At 28.3% G+C, this 19,602-nt stretch overlaps 1 protein-coding gene across 3 annotated transcripts; it reads right to left on the bottom strand.

Annotated features, from left to right (window-relative positions):
* Nucleotides 1-975: 975 nt before the first annotated feature.
* Nucleotides 976-15,687, bottom strand: LOC109857523 (short-chain dehydrogenase/reductase family 16C member 6-like). Of its 3 annotated transcripts, none has more exons than XM_020433893.1 (8): nucleotides 15,586-15,687; nucleotides 4,781-4,940; nucleotides 3,573-3,727; nucleotides 3,308-3,485; nucleotides 3,032-3,161; nucleotides 2,819-2,939; nucleotides 1,917-2,042; nucleotides 976-1,345 (listed from the first exon to the last, which is right to left on the bottom strand). In XM_020433893.1, coding segments are annotated over exons 1-8 (942 nt in total). In that variant the 5' UTR covers nucleotides 15,588-15,687; the 3' UTR covers nucleotides 976-1,275. The 3 variants fall into 3 exon arrangements, with proteins under 3 accessions (XP_020289482.1, XP_020289484.1, XP_020289483.1); XM_020433895.1 differs by lacking the exon at nucleotides 15,586-15,687 and adding an exon at nucleotides 11,823-11,958; XM_020433894.1 differs by lacking the exon at nucleotides 15,586-15,687 and adding an exon at nucleotides 11,800-11,951.
* Nucleotides 15,688-19,602: the final 3,915 nt, after the last annotated feature.

Here is a 19,602-nt window from a genome sequence, read left to right as displayed (position 1 = left end):
CATGTTCCGCAACAGATCAGGGGAGCCAACCTTCTTTTTTTTCCACTATTTTCACTTCTTTCATTAGTTTCATTAGTTTCATTAGTTTCAATTCCTGTATTTCCTGCATTTCCTGCATTAGTTCGTTCCATCTTGCTTAACTGAACACAGCCACAGACTGTAATAACGTCATTTAAGAAATGTTGAAAAAGAAGTAAATTTCTTCATTTTAATAATTATAACACAAACACATTGTAAATATTTTGTAAAAAATTGTGTATTAATTGTTAACAATTGTTACCCTTATTTATACCAGAACCACTGAAGATGACTGAAACAATAAAGTCGAAACGTTTGGATCATTGACACAATTTTTTTTTATATTTAATGCAAAACACCCTGCAACCGGTTCGATAAGCCCGTTACTCAGAGTTTAATTTCAATATTATTTATTATTTTAGTGTGAAAGCGAATTAATAGACGCGTGCGATTTTCTTGCCGTGCAATAATAAAATCGCCATTGTTTTTTAGTACGTGAGAAGCGGAAGAAAATGATTCAACTAGAAACTATATATTGAGTTACAAATGTCGATAATAATAATTTAATATTATAATTAACCTTAATCCTGTAAACGTCTGTTTTTTAGGTACGTATTCTGTAAACCTGGATATTTATTTGACGCAATATTTTTTATTGATTAAAGCGTTGCAAATCTTCTGTAAAAATTCACAGGGCTTTATTAAACATTCTATATTAAGAAAATAACATTAATTTTGATATATTTTTTTATTTTTTAGAAATCCTTCTTCTGGATAATTAATAAAATTTTCTCATTTTCAAGAATTGCTCGGACATTAATGTCCGGAACTTACAGAATTAGAATTAACTTAAACGAATAATACAATATCTATGGTAATTTCTGTTTTAATACAAAAGAGTTATATAATACAAAAAAGTTTTATTTAGTTACAAATCAATATGTATAAAAACATCTATAGTTGTGAATGTTTACGTTTATACACGTTTATATACGTACAATTTGCAATTGTTTACAATAATTAATAATTAATATAATATTATTTTCTCACATACATATATTATAGAATAGTATAAATATCGCAGAATAAGACGCCCAAATAATTTATATAACACACGAAGTATGATGTAGGAATCATTTGACCCGACGTAGTTTATATATGTCTTATGAATAATGCGATAACATATTGAAGACATCAATATCAAAACACCATGTTATTCACAGATTGTTACAAGCTAATCGCGAGCATTCCTATTTGTTAGCTGACTGCATCGACACCGCATTCGGCAAAATCTAGTGCAGACTGTACTGCAGAGTCGGGCAACATTCTGAAAAATTTAAATATATATGTATATTGTACATATATTGAGATAAAAAAAACAAAACTGCCAGATATTAAATTAAATATACATAGAAAACAAAGCCAATAAGAACCGGATGAAGATGACAGAACGTCAAAATTGTTTTCCTCTTGTATTCTCAACTAATTTATTACATATATGTTATCGTCATTTCACAGCTCAGTTAAGTATAAACTTTATAACTTTCTTCGATTTGTGTACAATTTATTTTATTTTTATTTCATATCATAAATTTATAACTTTAATTTCCGAACTTTACTACTAATTTCAGTCAGCGTGATTAACTGAAATCGAATTGTTCCTGCTTACATCTTTCTTATCTTTATTTTTGTACATATCTTAGAAATTGAGAAACAAGTATAAAGTCAAACTGTACGTAATAAATTAGTACATAATATAGAAAAAAAAAAACAGTTTTGACATACATGTTACTATCCTCTTCGTTTGACCTTTTATTGGCCTTGTTTGTTATAAGTACATTGTGACGGACACGAAAAGTGTCACTTATTTTATTATAACAAATGCGCAAGTTAGCTACCTTCCTATTACAGTCAAAGACAGCCAGTATGAAGGCACAGTTTTTTCTCGATGATCTGTTCTCTGAGCACGAATTATTTGTGAAGCTGCTTCTCCCGGTGAAACCAACGGCACGGCATTCGGGAACCTGTTGAACAATTAATGTACTTATCACTAATAATAAAAACAAAAGTAAGAGTTGATTAGCTTTCAAGCGTTACTATAGATTTGCTAATAAATTATATATATAGTCGAACTTTTGGTACATCTTAATATCAGAATAGAAATCTGCGTGTAATTTTGCAAATTATTAATTTTTAAATAAGTTATTTATATATTATTGTTTTCTTGTATTTTTAAGTACGATTATATCTGGGAAAACACACGAAAAAAAAGATTTGCTAGAAATAGCATTACTAATAACATTAGTTGCTATATGACCAGCAAAAAAAAAACATTTGCTAAGTTTATTAAGAGTTTTGTTTTGCCAACGAAACATTTTGTTGATAAAACAAAAAGTTCCAAAACTTTACACTCAACAATTTTTTTCGCTGATCATGTAATAGCAAAACTTTTTTTTCCGTGCGCAACAGCTTACCTCGCATCCAAAAATCTAGCCTGCGTGTAACAACGTAAGTATGTCAAAAATACACACATCAAATTATCTCACTATACAATTAGTGTTGTACATATCTACTACATATACGTGTGTCCATTTAATTAGTTGATTCTAATATATAGGTGTCTCTATCATTGTGACTTGTGTCTGTTGCGAAACGTCTAATTGTGTGAATTAGTACTTTATATACGTAATGCCACGCGATATGTGGGTGTATCTACTTTATAATGATCCCTCAATCAAACAACGTGTAATTTTATCTTACAAATTTTTAGACGTTCTCAATAGATTTGCAAAACGCTCACCTTATTTTCGGCTTTTTGCATAATCCAGTGTCTACCATGTACGGATAAATAGTAGTAAATTTGATCAAAGACTTTCCTTTCGTAGCTGTCCGTAGTTCCTCGGAAATGGACTCCATAAGTCCTAATTTGGGTTAACAAGTTAAAAACATAAAGCTTTGTTTCAATTAAATTTTTTCGCGTATCTATTTGATGTAAATGAGTACGATATTTCACCTCTAACTGCGAACTTCGAAGCGCAATAAGGAACCAGATTTGGAATACCACTAAGTCCTGCCAGGGACGAGAGAGCAACAATATGGCCGTGATTTTTTTCAATCATGCTTGGCAGGAATGCTTGCAGCATCTGAAAATATAATATTGAGAAGTTACAACTATGATACAAATATGATACTCATGCTTAAAAAAGCTATAATATTGTACATTGATTAAAAAGGTTTTTAATATTGCATAAATTAACTAGTTTCTCTCTCATAGAAGCTTCTAACTTACCCAAAAGTGAGCTAACACATTAATGTCAAAGATTTTTCTTATTTCGTCGTTTGTGTGATCGAGAAAAGCGTGACAAGGCATTATGCCGGCATTGTTAACTAAGATAGTGACATCACCGATTTCCTTTTTGACTCTCTCAGCGACGCTAAGAACCTGCTCTCTGTTCGATACGTCGCACCTATGCATAAAAAATATTGTTAGATCTTCATCTCTCTCTCTCTCTCGCACGTGTATCAATTAATGTCGAGTTCTGCCACAAACGTACTGATACGCATATGCCGCGGCTGCTTCCGTTTTCTTGATCTCGTTCACCGTCTCCTCGTTTGCCTCTTGATTCAAATCCCAACACACCACTGTTGCACCCAAAGATGCATAACGAAGTGCCAACTCCTTCCCGATACCATGACCTGTGCCTGTTATCTGTAAAATTACAATAAAACATAAATAAATAATCTTTATTAATTAAGAAAGACTTCGTACATGACTCTAGATTCTAAAAAAAAAAAATTAATTAAAGAGAAAAGGCCAAAAGGAGACCATGCACTGGTGATGGTGTGTTTTATATTATTTATTAAAATAATTCAAATGTTTGCAACATTGTGAGACCTGGCTTAGATCTTTATCAAGCGCTACTACAAATGATGAATATTACGTACAATAGAATGATATTGCAAACATTGTAATACTTATCATTTGACCAAAGATCGAAACGTTACAAGCATTCGAATCATCTCTTAAATTGAAGATCAGATCTTTATTGTGTAAAGTCCGATAGAAATAATCTTTAACTGATTTACAAAAACATCAACAGCAAGATAAAGACGTTTTAAATCAATCTTTAACGCAAAAGTAGTCACCTAAAGTAGAGTTTTTTACACAATAGAAAAATAAAGCTCACAGTTTAATGTTCTTTTTTTGTTTGTTTTTTATTTTTTTGGATCTCTTCTATATTTTTTTCAGAAACTATTAATTAAACTTAAATCCATATAACGTCTTTAAATATTAATAAATTATAAAACAATCAATAATATTTACAATACATGGTGAATAACATTGACTTTAATGGGAATATAAAAATTCTATCCTAGATAGAATCGTTTATGCAAAAACATGGCGCGACTAATCTCGGATAAATAATACTATTACAATAATCCTAAGATTAATGTTTCTCGATCTAGTTGATCGAGGAAAGTGTAAGATAAAATATATAATCGACATAAATATAAATGTTTCAAATCAGATAACCTACGAGACTATCTAATAAAAAACTTACAATAAAAAACTTTTGCGTTTAAAACAAATATGATAATTGTGTTACGTCATGAATAAAAAAAACATGCTGCAATCTTCATCTTGCTCTTAACGTTTTTAATAACAAATGTGTTACATAAACTGAATGTGGTATGTTTTATGTGATTATTACTATGTAAATAATACGTTACATTATTAGAACACGATGACTTTGTTACATACTAGAACTATTTCACCCGCCACGCTTTTTTCCTCAGCCGGAACAAAGAATCTGTACACGCTCTCACAGATGTAATAGAGGATCTTCAAAATAAGTAGCAAGACGTCTGCTAAGACTAAGGCTCCGTTATATGCTTTTACCATAGTTGTTTGATACGCCGGCCTATAAAATGATCAAAAACTTTTAACATCAGCACATCAGATTAAAAAATTTATATTTCTATATTCTCTTATTGATAAGTTTTCGTCGATGAAGCATACTTGTAAAAAATAGTAGACACTTTTTTAGATTCAACAATGGAACATCAGCAAACTCGAATCAAAATACATGTTTGTCACAAACTATAAGAAATTAATGCAGTTTACCGTTTCGAACAAAAAAGAAAGTGTAAATAAATGCTTTATTTCAATGACACGTATGTGTCAATAAATTTATATCAATAAATATTAAAGTATGTCTTAAGTAATATTATGTTTTACTATTAGAAGAATGATTTAATATTTTGTGTGTCTGATCGAACAACTTGTCACTTAAAGATCAATCAAATTATTTGTCTCAATCACTTGAAGACTAATAAGATATAAAAGATACAACTAAAATCGTCTTATTTATTGTAAATGTAAGTATCGTGTTATTACTAATTTTTTCTGGATTGATACCCAGATAGCATAAGATGTTCTATAAACGTTTGTTCTATGTTCATTTTACGGTCGCACGTCCGCGGACATGAATTAGACGTCCATCGTATGTCCGATAACAATGATACACATAAATGTGTATACATATTGTCATATTTCATTTGCTATATATATATATTAAGAATTGACTATAATAATCAGTATATGTTAACAAAAAATTTGTTCGCGTTGTAAACATTTGTTTTAATATATATATATATATATATCAAATGAAATATGACAATATGTATACACATTTATGTGTATCATTGTTATTATATAATAATTATTATTGTATAGTAAAAATGTTATACACACAAAGTGTTTTTTGTTGATATAATACATTTAAAAAACAGAGCGTTTATGTTTCAAACAAAAATTGTAAAATTTTTGCAACAATGTAGCAAAAGATATATGTATCATATTATATCGTCACTCCCTACGTATAATCCCGTAACTCCAAAACGCAAATTTTAGAGGAAAGCAGTTTAAAAGTTTAAAGTTTATTCATATAGTTTCTCTAGTTAAGGGATATTTTGGTTTTAAATTTTTACCTTACTTATGAATGTTTTTTTTTAATATTTGGTGACCATAAAGAACATGACTTTCTAAGTGTCACTATGCAATAAACTGAAAATCCCGTATGTGACACTTATGTAATTATACGCAGAGAGTGACGATATATAAGTAAGATACAATTCGAGGTATGTAACTTGTCAAATAGTAAATGACATTTCTAATGTTCATAAGATATAATAAAAACATATTTGATATATAATCTGCTACTTGGGATGCAATATTACTGTAATATTTCAGTATTATATATATATAAATGTAGTTTATATATCGATAATATATTACTGTAATATTGTATTATAATATCCAATATTACTAAAATATTGCAATATTACTGAGATATTTATTACGCGTAATATCACGTGCTATGTGGGTATCGCATCATTTTATCTTTATAGTTCATTTGACAAAAACAAAGATGCGATAACGCTGATAGCACGCTTCTCGCTCATTCTTATTTCACGATCGTACATGTAATAAATAAATAAAGAATTTCTTTTGTTACAATATATCTGTCATTCATAATTAGTCAACATATATATACAATTACTTCTTTTAATATATAACACTTTTTAAAAATGTGTAAGAGTCACTTAATAATTTGTATAAATTTGTAGAAATATAAAAATAAGATAATTAACTGCAGATGGGCTGAAGATCAAATATCTTATGGACGTTCAAATATTTGTCATTAAAGGACGTCCGAAATCGAAGATACACATAAATCACGACAGAACTCAAACCCGCCTGATAAGATTATTAATTTCACGCTCCATTAAATATTGTTTAGCGAAGTGACATATGTATGTAGCTGCATTACCTACTTTAAATTTGTTTTTAATTTTTTTAAGTAGGGTTTACAAATTAGGGGAGAACGAGGAACGGTGCTCAGTGAGTCGGAGATTGATCATCTTATTTACAAGAAAGAATATCTCTGAACATGTATTTGGCAATATATTGGGTTTTTTAACACAAATATACCTGAATATATGTCAAATACATGATTAGAGATATTAATATGTTTTTAAAACATCATTGTGCTATCTAGGATGATGCGTTTAACTGTTTGTCTTGTAACACATATATTATATTAAGTATGATTTTATAACGCACGGTATAAAATAAATTACTCTTATATACAATTATGAAATGACGTACTACGCAATATATACACAAAATATAATATTTACATATTAAGATACGAAACATACAAAAATATTGTTTGCATTAAACATTTAGATTGGTAGAGTTTAAATTGTATTTATGTAGGTTATAATTAAGTATTAATATGTGGAATTCAAGGCGAATGAGAGCCAGTATACAGGTTGTAGGTGTATTTTTTTTTATTCAATTAATTAGTACAATTCTATCATCAAACGTTTCGATCTACAATTGAGATCTTCTTCGGTGATAAACTGGAATGACAAAAATTTACAAAATAATTCAAAAGAAATTACATATTTAAACGCCAGCGGATAATTGTTGTTATAAAATTATATGATAAAGATTACCAAGGAAGGAAGCGGTAAAAAAGTTGACAACAGTAGATATGAAGTGTAATTAGTCACAAAGACAGAAAAATAAAAATCACTAACAAGTTAAGAATAAACAAGTTAATTATTACCTCGTTAAAACAGTAAAATAAATAAAAATGAAATTGACTTATAAAATTGTGTTCGTTTGTAGAGTCTAAGTGACACCTCACAGTACAAACAACAAACGAAAACTGTCGTCAACAAGAGGAATAACGTGAAATAAATAAAGTTTCTCCCTTCAAGGAGCAACGTGTTCAAAACAACAAACAATTAAATCGAGACGTTGGAGACGTACACCTTATGCTACCTCTAGACTATGCGCGTATTCGTGATTCGTGTTGATTCGTGATTCGCGATTATACAAACACACTTTTTGCGTGTATTCGCGTGACTACTACGTAGCTACGTAGCGCATCGCTACGAATCGCGAATCACGAATCACAAATACATGCATAGTCTATTCCCAGCATTAAGAAGTAGGAAATATGGTTTTAATCTATCAGTATCAGTCATATTAATATATTAATTGGATTTTTTGGAGTTCAATGTATATCATTTTTGAAACCAGTCGTTTAAAGTAAAATTGTTCGCGGTCTAGAATTTTAGTTTTTTGTCAATTAAAGTTATGGCCCATTAAACGATGCTCCGTGATGACTGAAAGATTGTTCGCATTTCTATTAATTTAATTTTTGTGTTCGCTAATTCTTGTGTTTAATTTTCTTCTTGTTTGACCTGTATAAGTGACGCTGCAATCCTCACATTCAATACAGTAAACAATATCCCTATTCTAGTCAAGTTCTAACGGATCTTTAAGAACTTTGATAAAATTGTTTAATTTGTTAAAATCACGGTACGCGTCAAAAAATTCTTTCTTTTTAAAAATAGTGTACGTATGTTTGGATATACTTTGTACGTATGGAAGGAGAAAAAAATTAACAATTGCAATCACAGGATCAATATTTGATTTGTCATAGATGGAATTGATTTGTTGAGAGGCTTAAAATTTGATTCTATTACGCATGACCTTGAAAATAAAAGATAACGGATAGCAGTTTGAAATTAAGGTGTTAATAATAAAATTCAGTACATGACGATGTCTCAATAACAACTTATCTCACATTGTAGTTATTGTACCGAGTTGGACTGTCTTTTCATTTAAGAATATCTACTGAAGATAACTTGGTAATAAAGTCGAAACGTTTAGAAAAACTTTACAAGTAATTAGCAACAACCACTTCTACATAACAACCCACTTCTTGTTCGAATTGCTCACTTCATACATATGATTAAAATAAAATTCAAGTTCTTCAAATGGAAAGAAGAGTGGGAAAGAATAATTGCTCTATCGAACATGTCAATAGTGGTTTGAATTTTTTGTAAAATAGGATGGTTGGAATAAAAATTCAAGTATCTGCCTGAAAAGGTTGGCTTATGGTACGAATAAAAAACGATTAAACTTAGAATTAATGATTGTCAAGTCCAAAAAATTTAAAGCGTCGTTAGATAGTTTTTCTAATGTAAATTGTAACCTTGGATGATATTTGTTGAAAGCGTCTAATGTGGCAATTGTTCAACTAGAGCTGTTAAAATTATGTCGTCGACATAACGATAATAGAATAATGGTTTGAATTTCAATTTTCTCAAAACTGATTTTTTGTTTTTTTTGTTTTTTACACCTACAACCTGTTTACTGGCTCTCATTCGCCTTGAATTCCACATTTGATTTCTCAAGAACCTTTATCTCATATTAAGTATTAATATATATTTAAATTATATTTAAATATAGTAATCTATATTTTTTTAAACTACAGTTAGTAATATATTTTTGATGAGAGTGTACATGGTAAAAGTTTATGTAACATGGTATATACTCCGAGAGTACAATAAGTTTGAGGAAACAAAAACAAAGATTGCTTACGCGATCTGATCGCTATAAATGCAAGGCCACGCAAAAGCGTCACGTTTTATCGATAAAAAAAATGCAAAAGTCTGCATCAAAATCTTGAAATATGAATACTAAACATGTTCCAAGTTTAATATATTATTAAAATATAGAATAGCTATTCTCAAATTGGATATGCATTTCTTATATATTTTTGACAACAAAAAATATATTTATACTTTTATTTAAAGAATATTTGGCACACGCACGTTCATTAATATATAAAGTAAGCAAAGTAAAAATATTTAATTGGTACATTTAATATTATAAATTTTTTTCTTTTTTTTTTAAACACAAATTTTATTTGTGTTTGTGGTCATAATATAATACGCGTGAAGATCGTTCGTTAAAATGATAAACTTTTACAGTTCGTTAAAATGATAAACTTTTACAGTTTTTTGTTTAGTATTCACATTGTGAAACATTATGAACGTACACGTTTAACATCTATAAAAATATACATATATTTTTATGTTTATTGCTTACAATATTGTTACATATATATCCGTTATCTGTTTTCAATATACATTTTTTAAGCATTGCAATATTGTATGCTGTTCAAGTCACGTAATTTCAATGCCTGCTGTTTCGTAAAAAAGACATTCTTTATTAATTATTTTTTCAGATAATTATCATACTTCTCGAGTCAAGTTCGTCAAAAACGCTCTTGACATGTTGTGTTCCTTGAGTTTGCGAGAATGTATCTCAAGGTGATGATGGACGTAACAAAAAATCGTAGTATACTTATTTCTTGCCATTTTAAAAGGCCAAGGTTATTTAGAGATTACTTAAAAACATCCATAAACATAGTTTTTCCTCATGTTATAAAATGTTACATAATAAATAAACTGTTGACTATTCAAAATGTATATCACTGTCTTTTAAATATACAAATAGTTCGTATACATTTGTTTAATATAAGAAAGACATTATTTTCGAAAACATCCAAAACAGAATATCCTTGGATTTATAATGATTAAATTAATGCAACATAAAAATTCGACAAATATAAAACGACTACAAAATCTAGACGCGATATTAAAATATAAGAATAACCAATTTGTATTCAAAACGTTTCAACTTTAAAAGCCTCTTTCAAACACAGATTTTCTCGATAAGTTTTGAAGAAAATATAATAATATTTTGAATTTTATCTTTTGATTATAAAATATCTGTATAACGCGTTTATCTCTTTTTTTCTCTTTGTTGTTTATTTGTTTCTGTGTATGTTTGGATTTTCAATAATTATGACGGTTTCAATTAATTTCGACAATAAGTTCTCTTTTAAGTAAATGTTCTCTTTTGTAGTTTAAAATATCGTTTTTTAATGAGACAAATAAGTTTTCAATCATTAATTTTATTACGTGATTTAATCTTTATTTAATTTTTACGTTGACTCACTTGTTAAGAAGTTTTATTTCTGAAATTTTTCACTTTTCTATCACATGTTTTTATGGTGAGTGAAATTTCGAACGAGTTTTGCAATATTGTAATTTTTATTTATTTAAGTTTTGTTCTCCACTTATTTACTTATTTTCTTGTCTCTTTTTGTATTCGTTCTTTGGAGAAAAACGTGTATTAATTTGACATGATATAAATTTGTCTTTTACTGTAAAAATGATTCTATTCAAGATAATTCGAAACATCAAATTATTATAAATAGAGTACGTAATCATTAATGTCTGTGTATCGAGGCTTATATTGACTTTATTGTTTCTATCATTTTGGAATATGTTAAATCTTTTGAACCTATACACTTCTTCATATTATTAACACTTTGCGAAAAAATGACGAGATACCTTGTCATAAGGTAAGATTTCTGGTCCGCATGTGTTAAACTGAAACTATTGTTTACTGCGCATAGATTAAAAACCTTTACATAGAACTTTTTATTCGATAAAGGAGCATTATCGGATTATTTTTGTTTAACTTTTTGAATTATTTTTACACTAATAACATTTCTCTTGAACATGTGCAATTGTACGTGTTAATCTTTGGTTCTACTCTTTCAAGATACAAAATTCAAAGTTCGCTATACACATTTTTCTAAACAAAAGCATGCTCATATCTTTTCTCATTAAAATATTTTTGCTTAAAAATAAAGTTTAAAAACAAAGTTTAAAAAACTGACTTATTAATTGTTTTTAGTAACATTCAACATGTCATAAATGTATTTGTTTGTGACAAATACATCAAAATTACAAATATATATTACAAAATAACTTGTTTATATTTTAAATAAAAATAGATATACAGATTATATATATTATTTTACATTCGATATTACTTACTTCTATTATCAACGAACACACACCTTCTTTGCAAACAGAACGAACTTCCTCGAGACACGAACCACCACCGCTCGCGTACGAATCGCGACTAACCGCGCGCGTCTGTGGCGGGTATTATAGTACTACGTATAGAACTTCTCTAACCACTACAACCGTGAATCTTCCAACGATGCGCGAATACAAGAAGTGGTCGGCACAACCTACAAGAGTGTGTGGATCATCTTCATCGTCCGGCTATAAGACGATTGTAACTCTGTTGATAGAGGCGGAAACGACGCGGCCGGAACGACTTTTAAAGCGCATTCTTGAGTGATACAACTATGTTCTATTCTACACGTGTATTGTGATGTGTATTTGTGATATTTAAAAAAAAAAAAAATAAAAAAAAATCACAATATTAATCACAGAATTAACGCGCGAGTTTCTGTGCGGTTCGACGCTACGAAATACATTGTGAGCAAGGCACGTTATAATTAGAAATGTGTTGCGCTAAAATTACGTGTTACTGTTTTTATGATTCTTTTTGATAATATTATATTATCATTATTGTTCGTATAAGTGATATATTTACATTCATTACTGCTGATTTTCTTCAATTATTTGACTCATTCGCTCTTTTTTTCTCATTATTGTATTCTAATATTTTAAGTTTAAAAACAGATCTTTTCTGTTACATTCGAATTCTTTACGCGTGAATCTTGATTTGTTTCTTTTTATAAGTGATCTAAATTTAAAAGACTACATTGATTATGTGCACAAATATCAATATTTTTTCTATATTAGTTACGACCGATTAATTACTTGATGTATTTTGAATCGGAATTGCGCAAAGAAAAAGACCTTAGCTTGCAGCCCGTAACAATCCGCACTTCCGTCAACGATTCGCAGCAGAGTTACGTTCAATGTGGAATTACAAGAAAGTTTATTACAGTCGCGTACAGCATTGCACATGCGAGAACAAAGGAAACCGAAAGTTGGAAGTTGTTTTCTCGAATATCTCCAATGTTTGACTTGTTTGTTTGACTTTGAGCACAAAATATTAAGAATGGAAGTAAATATTAAATAAGAAATTTGAATTATTTCTTTACAAAACAAAAAAATAGAATAAATTAATGTATTATAAATTAAAAAATGAAAATTTGGAATAATTAATAAAATAAAAATTTGGAATAACCATTCAGTGCCAGACATAAAAAATGACCTACGAGTTGTCCAGATTGGGTCTGTGAGATCTATGCGACTTTAAGTTTATAGATAAGAATATCTCCGCGCAGAAACGTTTGTAACGTTTCTGCGCGCTATGATCTAATAAATCGCTACAAATGTACATATATTTTGATAAAATTATAAAAAAAACAACGAGTTTTTAATATATTAGAAGTGCACAAACCAAAAAAAAATTTACTTACTTTTCAAAATGTTAATATCTTGTCCAGATTTGGGTCTCTCAGATCCTTTTCGCACTTAAAAATTCCAACTTTTCAAGGTTATTAAACGAAGGAAAACGAGTTCTATTCTATTGTGCACAGTTTTTTTTTCATGGCCTTTAGATGTCGCGCTAAATTAATACGTAATAGAGAAACCAGTTTAAAACATTTGAGTGAGTTTCGGAAACCCATATCATTCAAGGAATCTATAATCCACTCCGTTCTCGCGTTTAATGTGACATTATTTCAAATTTCTTTCTCAAATATTTAATATTTATTCATATTTCTAATATTTTCTCTATTACATATCTCTAATATTTTCTCTATTATATTCTCAGAGCCTTACAGAACACAATATTTTAAATCAGTTTATAAACAACTGTAAGTCTTGCACTACAGACAAGATTTTTTGCAACTTATACCGGTAGTTTTCATTCTTTATAGATGATAAAGCATAAATAATAAAGTATTGAAAAAGAGAGATAAAGCATAGATATAATACAGTATAAAAACAACACTTGAGATTTTCTCTTTAGTAAAATTTCCTTATAGTAAACAATTGTAAACTTAATTTTATTTTAAACTTAATTATTATTAAGATTCGAGAATGCATAATTAATTATTATCAAGAACACTAACACTACAACTTTTGTATCGCCGTACACGCGCGCCCGCTCACGAACATACAAAATTGTGTGTACTAATTTTCCGATATAATAAATTTTTCTGATAAAAAATTTTAATCAAAATTTTAGTAAAACTATTTAATAATATAAATCATGACTGTATATGATTACATATATTAGATATATTATGTATTATCTATTTGTATGAAAAAAATTTGTATCTATTGCAAGTATATATCTAAATATTTGTTATTATTGATAAGATCTTAATTTTAACTCTAATTCTGTAAATGTTTGTTTTAGATACGTATCTTGTAAACCCTGGACATTTATGTGTGATTGTTTTATTGCTTAAAATGTTGCACAAATTTTGTAAACAGTTACGGGGTTTTCAACATTCTATATTAAAAAAAATAACATTAGTTTTAATATACGGTTTTAGTTTTTAGAAATTTTCTACTAAATAGTTAATAAGATATCTTATTTTCAAGAATCGCTCTGGCTCGGAGGTTTACAAGACTAGGGTTAGACTAAGGTTAAAGATGTAACCTGATTACGAAAGCATTTGTAAGTATTACTAGACATATTATACTTTTATGACTTAGAAAAACACGTATTGTGATACAAAATTGTGTAGCCTAGAACCTGACGAGTCATCTTATTGACTTCAAGGAAAAATCAGTAACAATAATTGTTGTTACATACATACATATATTATATGAAAAGAAGACAAAAAGTATCACTTTGAAAATAACATCTTGAAGATATAAACGTGTGTGTTAATAAGTGTGTGATACACGAGTTGGTTTTTTCATACATATATCTAACAAGAATCATTTCCTCATGACAGTCATGTTTATAACATTATTATTTATCGTCATAAGAAATAAATCTAAAAAAAAATAAAAAACAATATGATCAATTCGTAGGTCATCTATTAACATATATATGTATAGGAAAAGAGAAATAAATAACTTTTTTCTTCTTGAAGATCATAGATAAAAACAGTTTTCAAGTTTAGACATCTTTACAACATGTAGTACATATACTTGAAATTAATGTCAGAAAGTGAAACAACTATCTAAAAAAATGTCTAAAAAGCGACTACTTCCTACACGTGCAGATGTTAACGCAAGATCAATCTGTGTATAATACTGACTCGTTAACTAACTCTAACGCTAATCTAATCTAACATATTTTGAAATTATAAATAAGTTTTTATCTAAATATATAAAAATTAAGCAATTAGATAAAAAGAAACAACCGTAAGCGCGCAAAATGCTAGAATATCTCCTCACGTGGACGGCACGTATTCGCAGATTCTTATAAATAATTAATTAATTACTGCAAAATTTGCAAATTAGTAAAAAACTTTTCGACTCGGCACAATCCGCTCTACCTGACTACGAGAAATAATATGGTTATATTCGGACATTCTGTATAAATTTTTATTAGACTTTTATTATTATATTAATATTAATATTAGTTCTCTCTTTTTTTTCTCTCTTTACTTGCTATATATTTAATAAAACGATAGGAAGAAAACACTAACGAGCTACATCTGATGTTCGGGTAAAATTCTTCTTTAATCCGAAAATGTAAAAAAGATACAAACGTTTTGATCCACTATAGGATCTTCTTCAGTGTTTCTACATAAAAAAATTACAAAAAATGCATGATCTATTTGCAACAATGTCACGCTATAATTAAATTTAAGTAAAGTAAATACTTACATATTTGACAAAGTGATATTGTACGAGTTGATTTAGCGAGTTTCCGTCTCACAAAATCATACACTTCAGTACATTGATTTACACGAATGTTATATTTGTTGTATTATTGCAGAGACTTATCTGTGCGGTGTTATCACTCCTTTTTTACGTGGCTAAAGGCCATGATAAACGTTATTTTTAAATTTGTTTTTTGATAAAATGCGCAATCTACTGCGTATCAGAAATTATCATTTATTTGAGATTTTCATATATAAACCAAAATTAAGTAACGCACAGTTTATATGCGCATACATCGCATATCTTGTTACTTAACGCACACTTAAGGTTAAAAAACTTAATACATTTTACATATACTTAAAAAATTTAATATATTTACATTTAACATATTTATTAAATTTAATTAATATGTTTAATTAATACATATGAATTGTGTTAATATACGTAACTCACTTATTTATATTTAATATATTTTTTATGATAAACATATATATATATATAGTTATCGCATTTATGTAGAAATACATTATACTAATGTAAAAGATCAAGTAATTTATCATCATGGCAGTTCTCGCTTTCGATAGTCAATCAATCGATAGAATTAATTATTTTGCCTAGTTTTGATTTGTTATATGTACAAGTTCTCTCTCTCTCTCTCTCTCTCTATATATATATATATATATATATATATATATATATATAACTGGCTATTATTATACCACAATTAACTAGATGTATTATAATTTAAGAGAGAGAGAGAGAATTTAATATATTTTAAATATTTCAGAGAACCATATATAAATGTGGTGATTATACTAAATAATATACTAAAAGCTAAATAATATACTAAATAATTAAGTAGTTTTTTTTTCGTGGCAGTTCTTGTTTTCGATAGTTACTTAATCAACAAAAAAAATTAATTAGTTTGCCTGTTTTTTGTGTGTTAAAAGCTTTATAATTGGCTATTATTTATCACGATTAATTGGACGTATTCCCGGTAAAAAATTTTTCATATATACTTATACACAAATTACAATAATTATATCTAATTATGCAAATTTATATGTGTGCCGAATATGTCCATACAATTTTATAAACGGAGAATTTCTTTTTTTAAGAGAATGGCTTCAGAGATATTCCATATCAAATTACAAAATAACTCTATTAGTATCATGTTAGATACAAAAAAAGTATATAAAACTATATGTTTATTATATTTTAAAAAAATTTTTGATATATAATCATATATACTTATACACAAATTAAACTTATTATCTAATTATGCAAATTTATATACCGAATATGTCCATACAATTTTATACATGGAAAATTTTTTACCGGGTTATGATTTGACTAAATATATGGGAGAATTATATATACTTTTTTTCACACAAAAGTGCATCACAACCACCTTGGGAGCAGTGTTCTATTTTATTGATTCTCTTCGGTCATAAGCTATCGATCAATAGCAGCATATTAAAGTCTCTATATACATATGAGCAAATCTTTGAATAGAATATCCGTATATTTTCTTCGACACACACATATTTTGATTTAAAAAGATACATTATTATGATAAGAATAAATTTTATTTTGATATTTGTATAGTGAATTGCAAAATTCTTCGAAAACACTATCGTGGAAATTTTGCAACAATATGCTTTTCTACCGAAGCAAATGCTACATTTTTATTAAAGAACAAAAATTAAGAGAAAACGGAACTTGAGATAAATAATGCACTATGTTGAAATTATAAAAAATCTTGTTATCATACACGTGTGTTTTCTTGAATAATCTTTTAAAGCAACACTTATATGTGTATACGTTGAATAATAAGAAAAGATAAAAAAGCGATATGACAAGCGGTATGTAGCAAGTGACACATGTAGCACATATAGTATCACTTTATATCGCGATAATGCCTTTCTCTTTGCATAAGATGCAATTCATCAAGTTAAACAAAAAACAAACGTTCTAGATAAGCTTTCAAATAATGAATAAGTCTGTGAGCTATAGTTTACAGTTGGTAGTGGTGAAAAAACAATGAGACAATGCTGCTAAGTTTATTAGAACGTTTCGATCCTCTCTTTATTTATTTATTTATTAATGTCTGTTATTTTCACATTATAAGATACATGGTCGGAAAGAGTTTTTCAATTAATTTATACAGATTGGCTGAGGATGATCATAAAATAAAGAGGATCGAAACTTTGTAATAAATTTAGTAGCATTGTCTTGTTGTTTTTCTCACTACCACTAACTGTGGACTGTTGCTCGCAGATTTATTTATTATTTGAGATTTTATTTGGAAGCTTGTTATTATTATTATTATCAAATATATTCTAGACGAGAATATAAATTATTGTAATTGTTTACGTTGAGTTTGCAAAAACACAATTTCGTACTAGAAAATATATTTCATTTTGATCAATACAATGTATCTTCCGCGAGAACAAAATGCAGTTTTAATGATAGAAGTGAATGATAGAAGTAAAAATTTGAGGTTTTTAAGACGACAAAAGCACATTGTTACTGGAGACTGACTTTTTTTTTTTACAAAGACTGCATCGTACTACAATACACATTGCATCATCCTAAAGAGATCTGATTTGACAGAGATGCCCTTGCACGATATGTTCGTTGACGTTCAACTAATTTACACTTTACATAAAAGTTGTGTAAAAAAAGAAAGTCAGTTATAAACCTGTCGTTAGACATGCGGCTTACGTATGTACATACATATGTACGCGTATATCAATTGAAACGGTCGGCAGTCCATTGACCGTTCCCTGGTCATTTCTATGAATAGTAGAATCGATATAGGGTTCACGAACTTTCATAAGCGAAACAAGTTCTCGGATAAAGAACGCACGAGTTGCGTTCGTGTTCGGAAGGTGAAGGTTTATCTGCAAGATAAAAAAGATAAAGTGATTTATGACTGAAAGTTCGAGATTAAAATTTCATATATGTTTTCAAAAAACAATTTACAAGTGTAAAAAATCAGTGTACGTATGAAAAATTATATTAGTTATATAACTTCAACACACACATCAATGTATATTTTTATACTATTAGAAGGAATTAAAAATATGTGAGAGAAATATAGATTATTACTTTATAACTACTCTATAACTACTCTATAACATACTACTACATTACTTTATAACTACTCTATAACATACTACTACAAAATGTTTTAGAATTTGAGACAAAATTTTATATATACACTATTTAAATATTTTTGCAATATTGTATGTACAGTGTCTAAATATCGCATTATCTCTCGTGGACAGGTAAAGCGAATATTAAGTCAAAAAATCACATCAGTTTGCAAGTTTCGTAATAATAAATTAATTTGAATGATATACACGTATGACGCGGAAACAGTTCAGCGGTTTGCATTGATCTCAAGGTTGCTGGGATTTTTAACATGTGAATAACATTTGCAGATCTTTATGAATTAAGAATTTATCTTAGATTTTGAAACTCAATTGTAAAATAGTAAACAACTTTTTGACTTAATATAACTCGTTCCATCTACGAGTGCTGATATTAAATCTTAATAATGAAAGAGAAACGCAGAAAACTATAAATCCTATGATTTGTTATTATTGTCATATGTATACATTTTGTTTTGTGCGCTCCAAAACTAATATTTTTTATAAATATAAAAAATTTCTATAAATATAAAAAACTATAAATTCTAATTCGATTGTTACTCATTACATTCTGCTTTGTATCAAATATATATACAATATTGTTGCCTTGTATCTGTGTGTCTTAATCTTGAGTAGAAAGACTGAAACATCTTTTTGTGATAAATTTGTAAAGTTTGCTTTTAATGAGAGAGAGAGAGAGAGAAAGAGAGAGAGAGAGAGAAAGAGAGAGAGAGAGAGAGAGAGAGGAGAAGGTGGCGGCGAGCGAGCAAAAGTATTAAAACATAAATATCTATAAAAAAAAGTCTATATATAAATATTAACACTATATACTCTAAAAAAGAAAGGTAGGTAGCTTGGCCCA

Source organism: Pseudomyrmex gracilis, unplaced genomic scaffold (assembly GCF_002006095.1).
Source record: "Pseudomyrmex gracilis isolate BER0280 unplaced genomic scaffold, ASM200609v1 scaffold_162, whole genome shotgun sequence".
Taxonomy (NCBI): domain Eukaryota; kingdom Metazoa; phylum Arthropoda; class Insecta; order Hymenoptera; family Formicidae; genus Pseudomyrmex; species Pseudomyrmex gracilis.
Note: the sequence above shows the minus strand (reverse complement) of the source record. Positions and strands in the feature narration are given on the sequence as shown.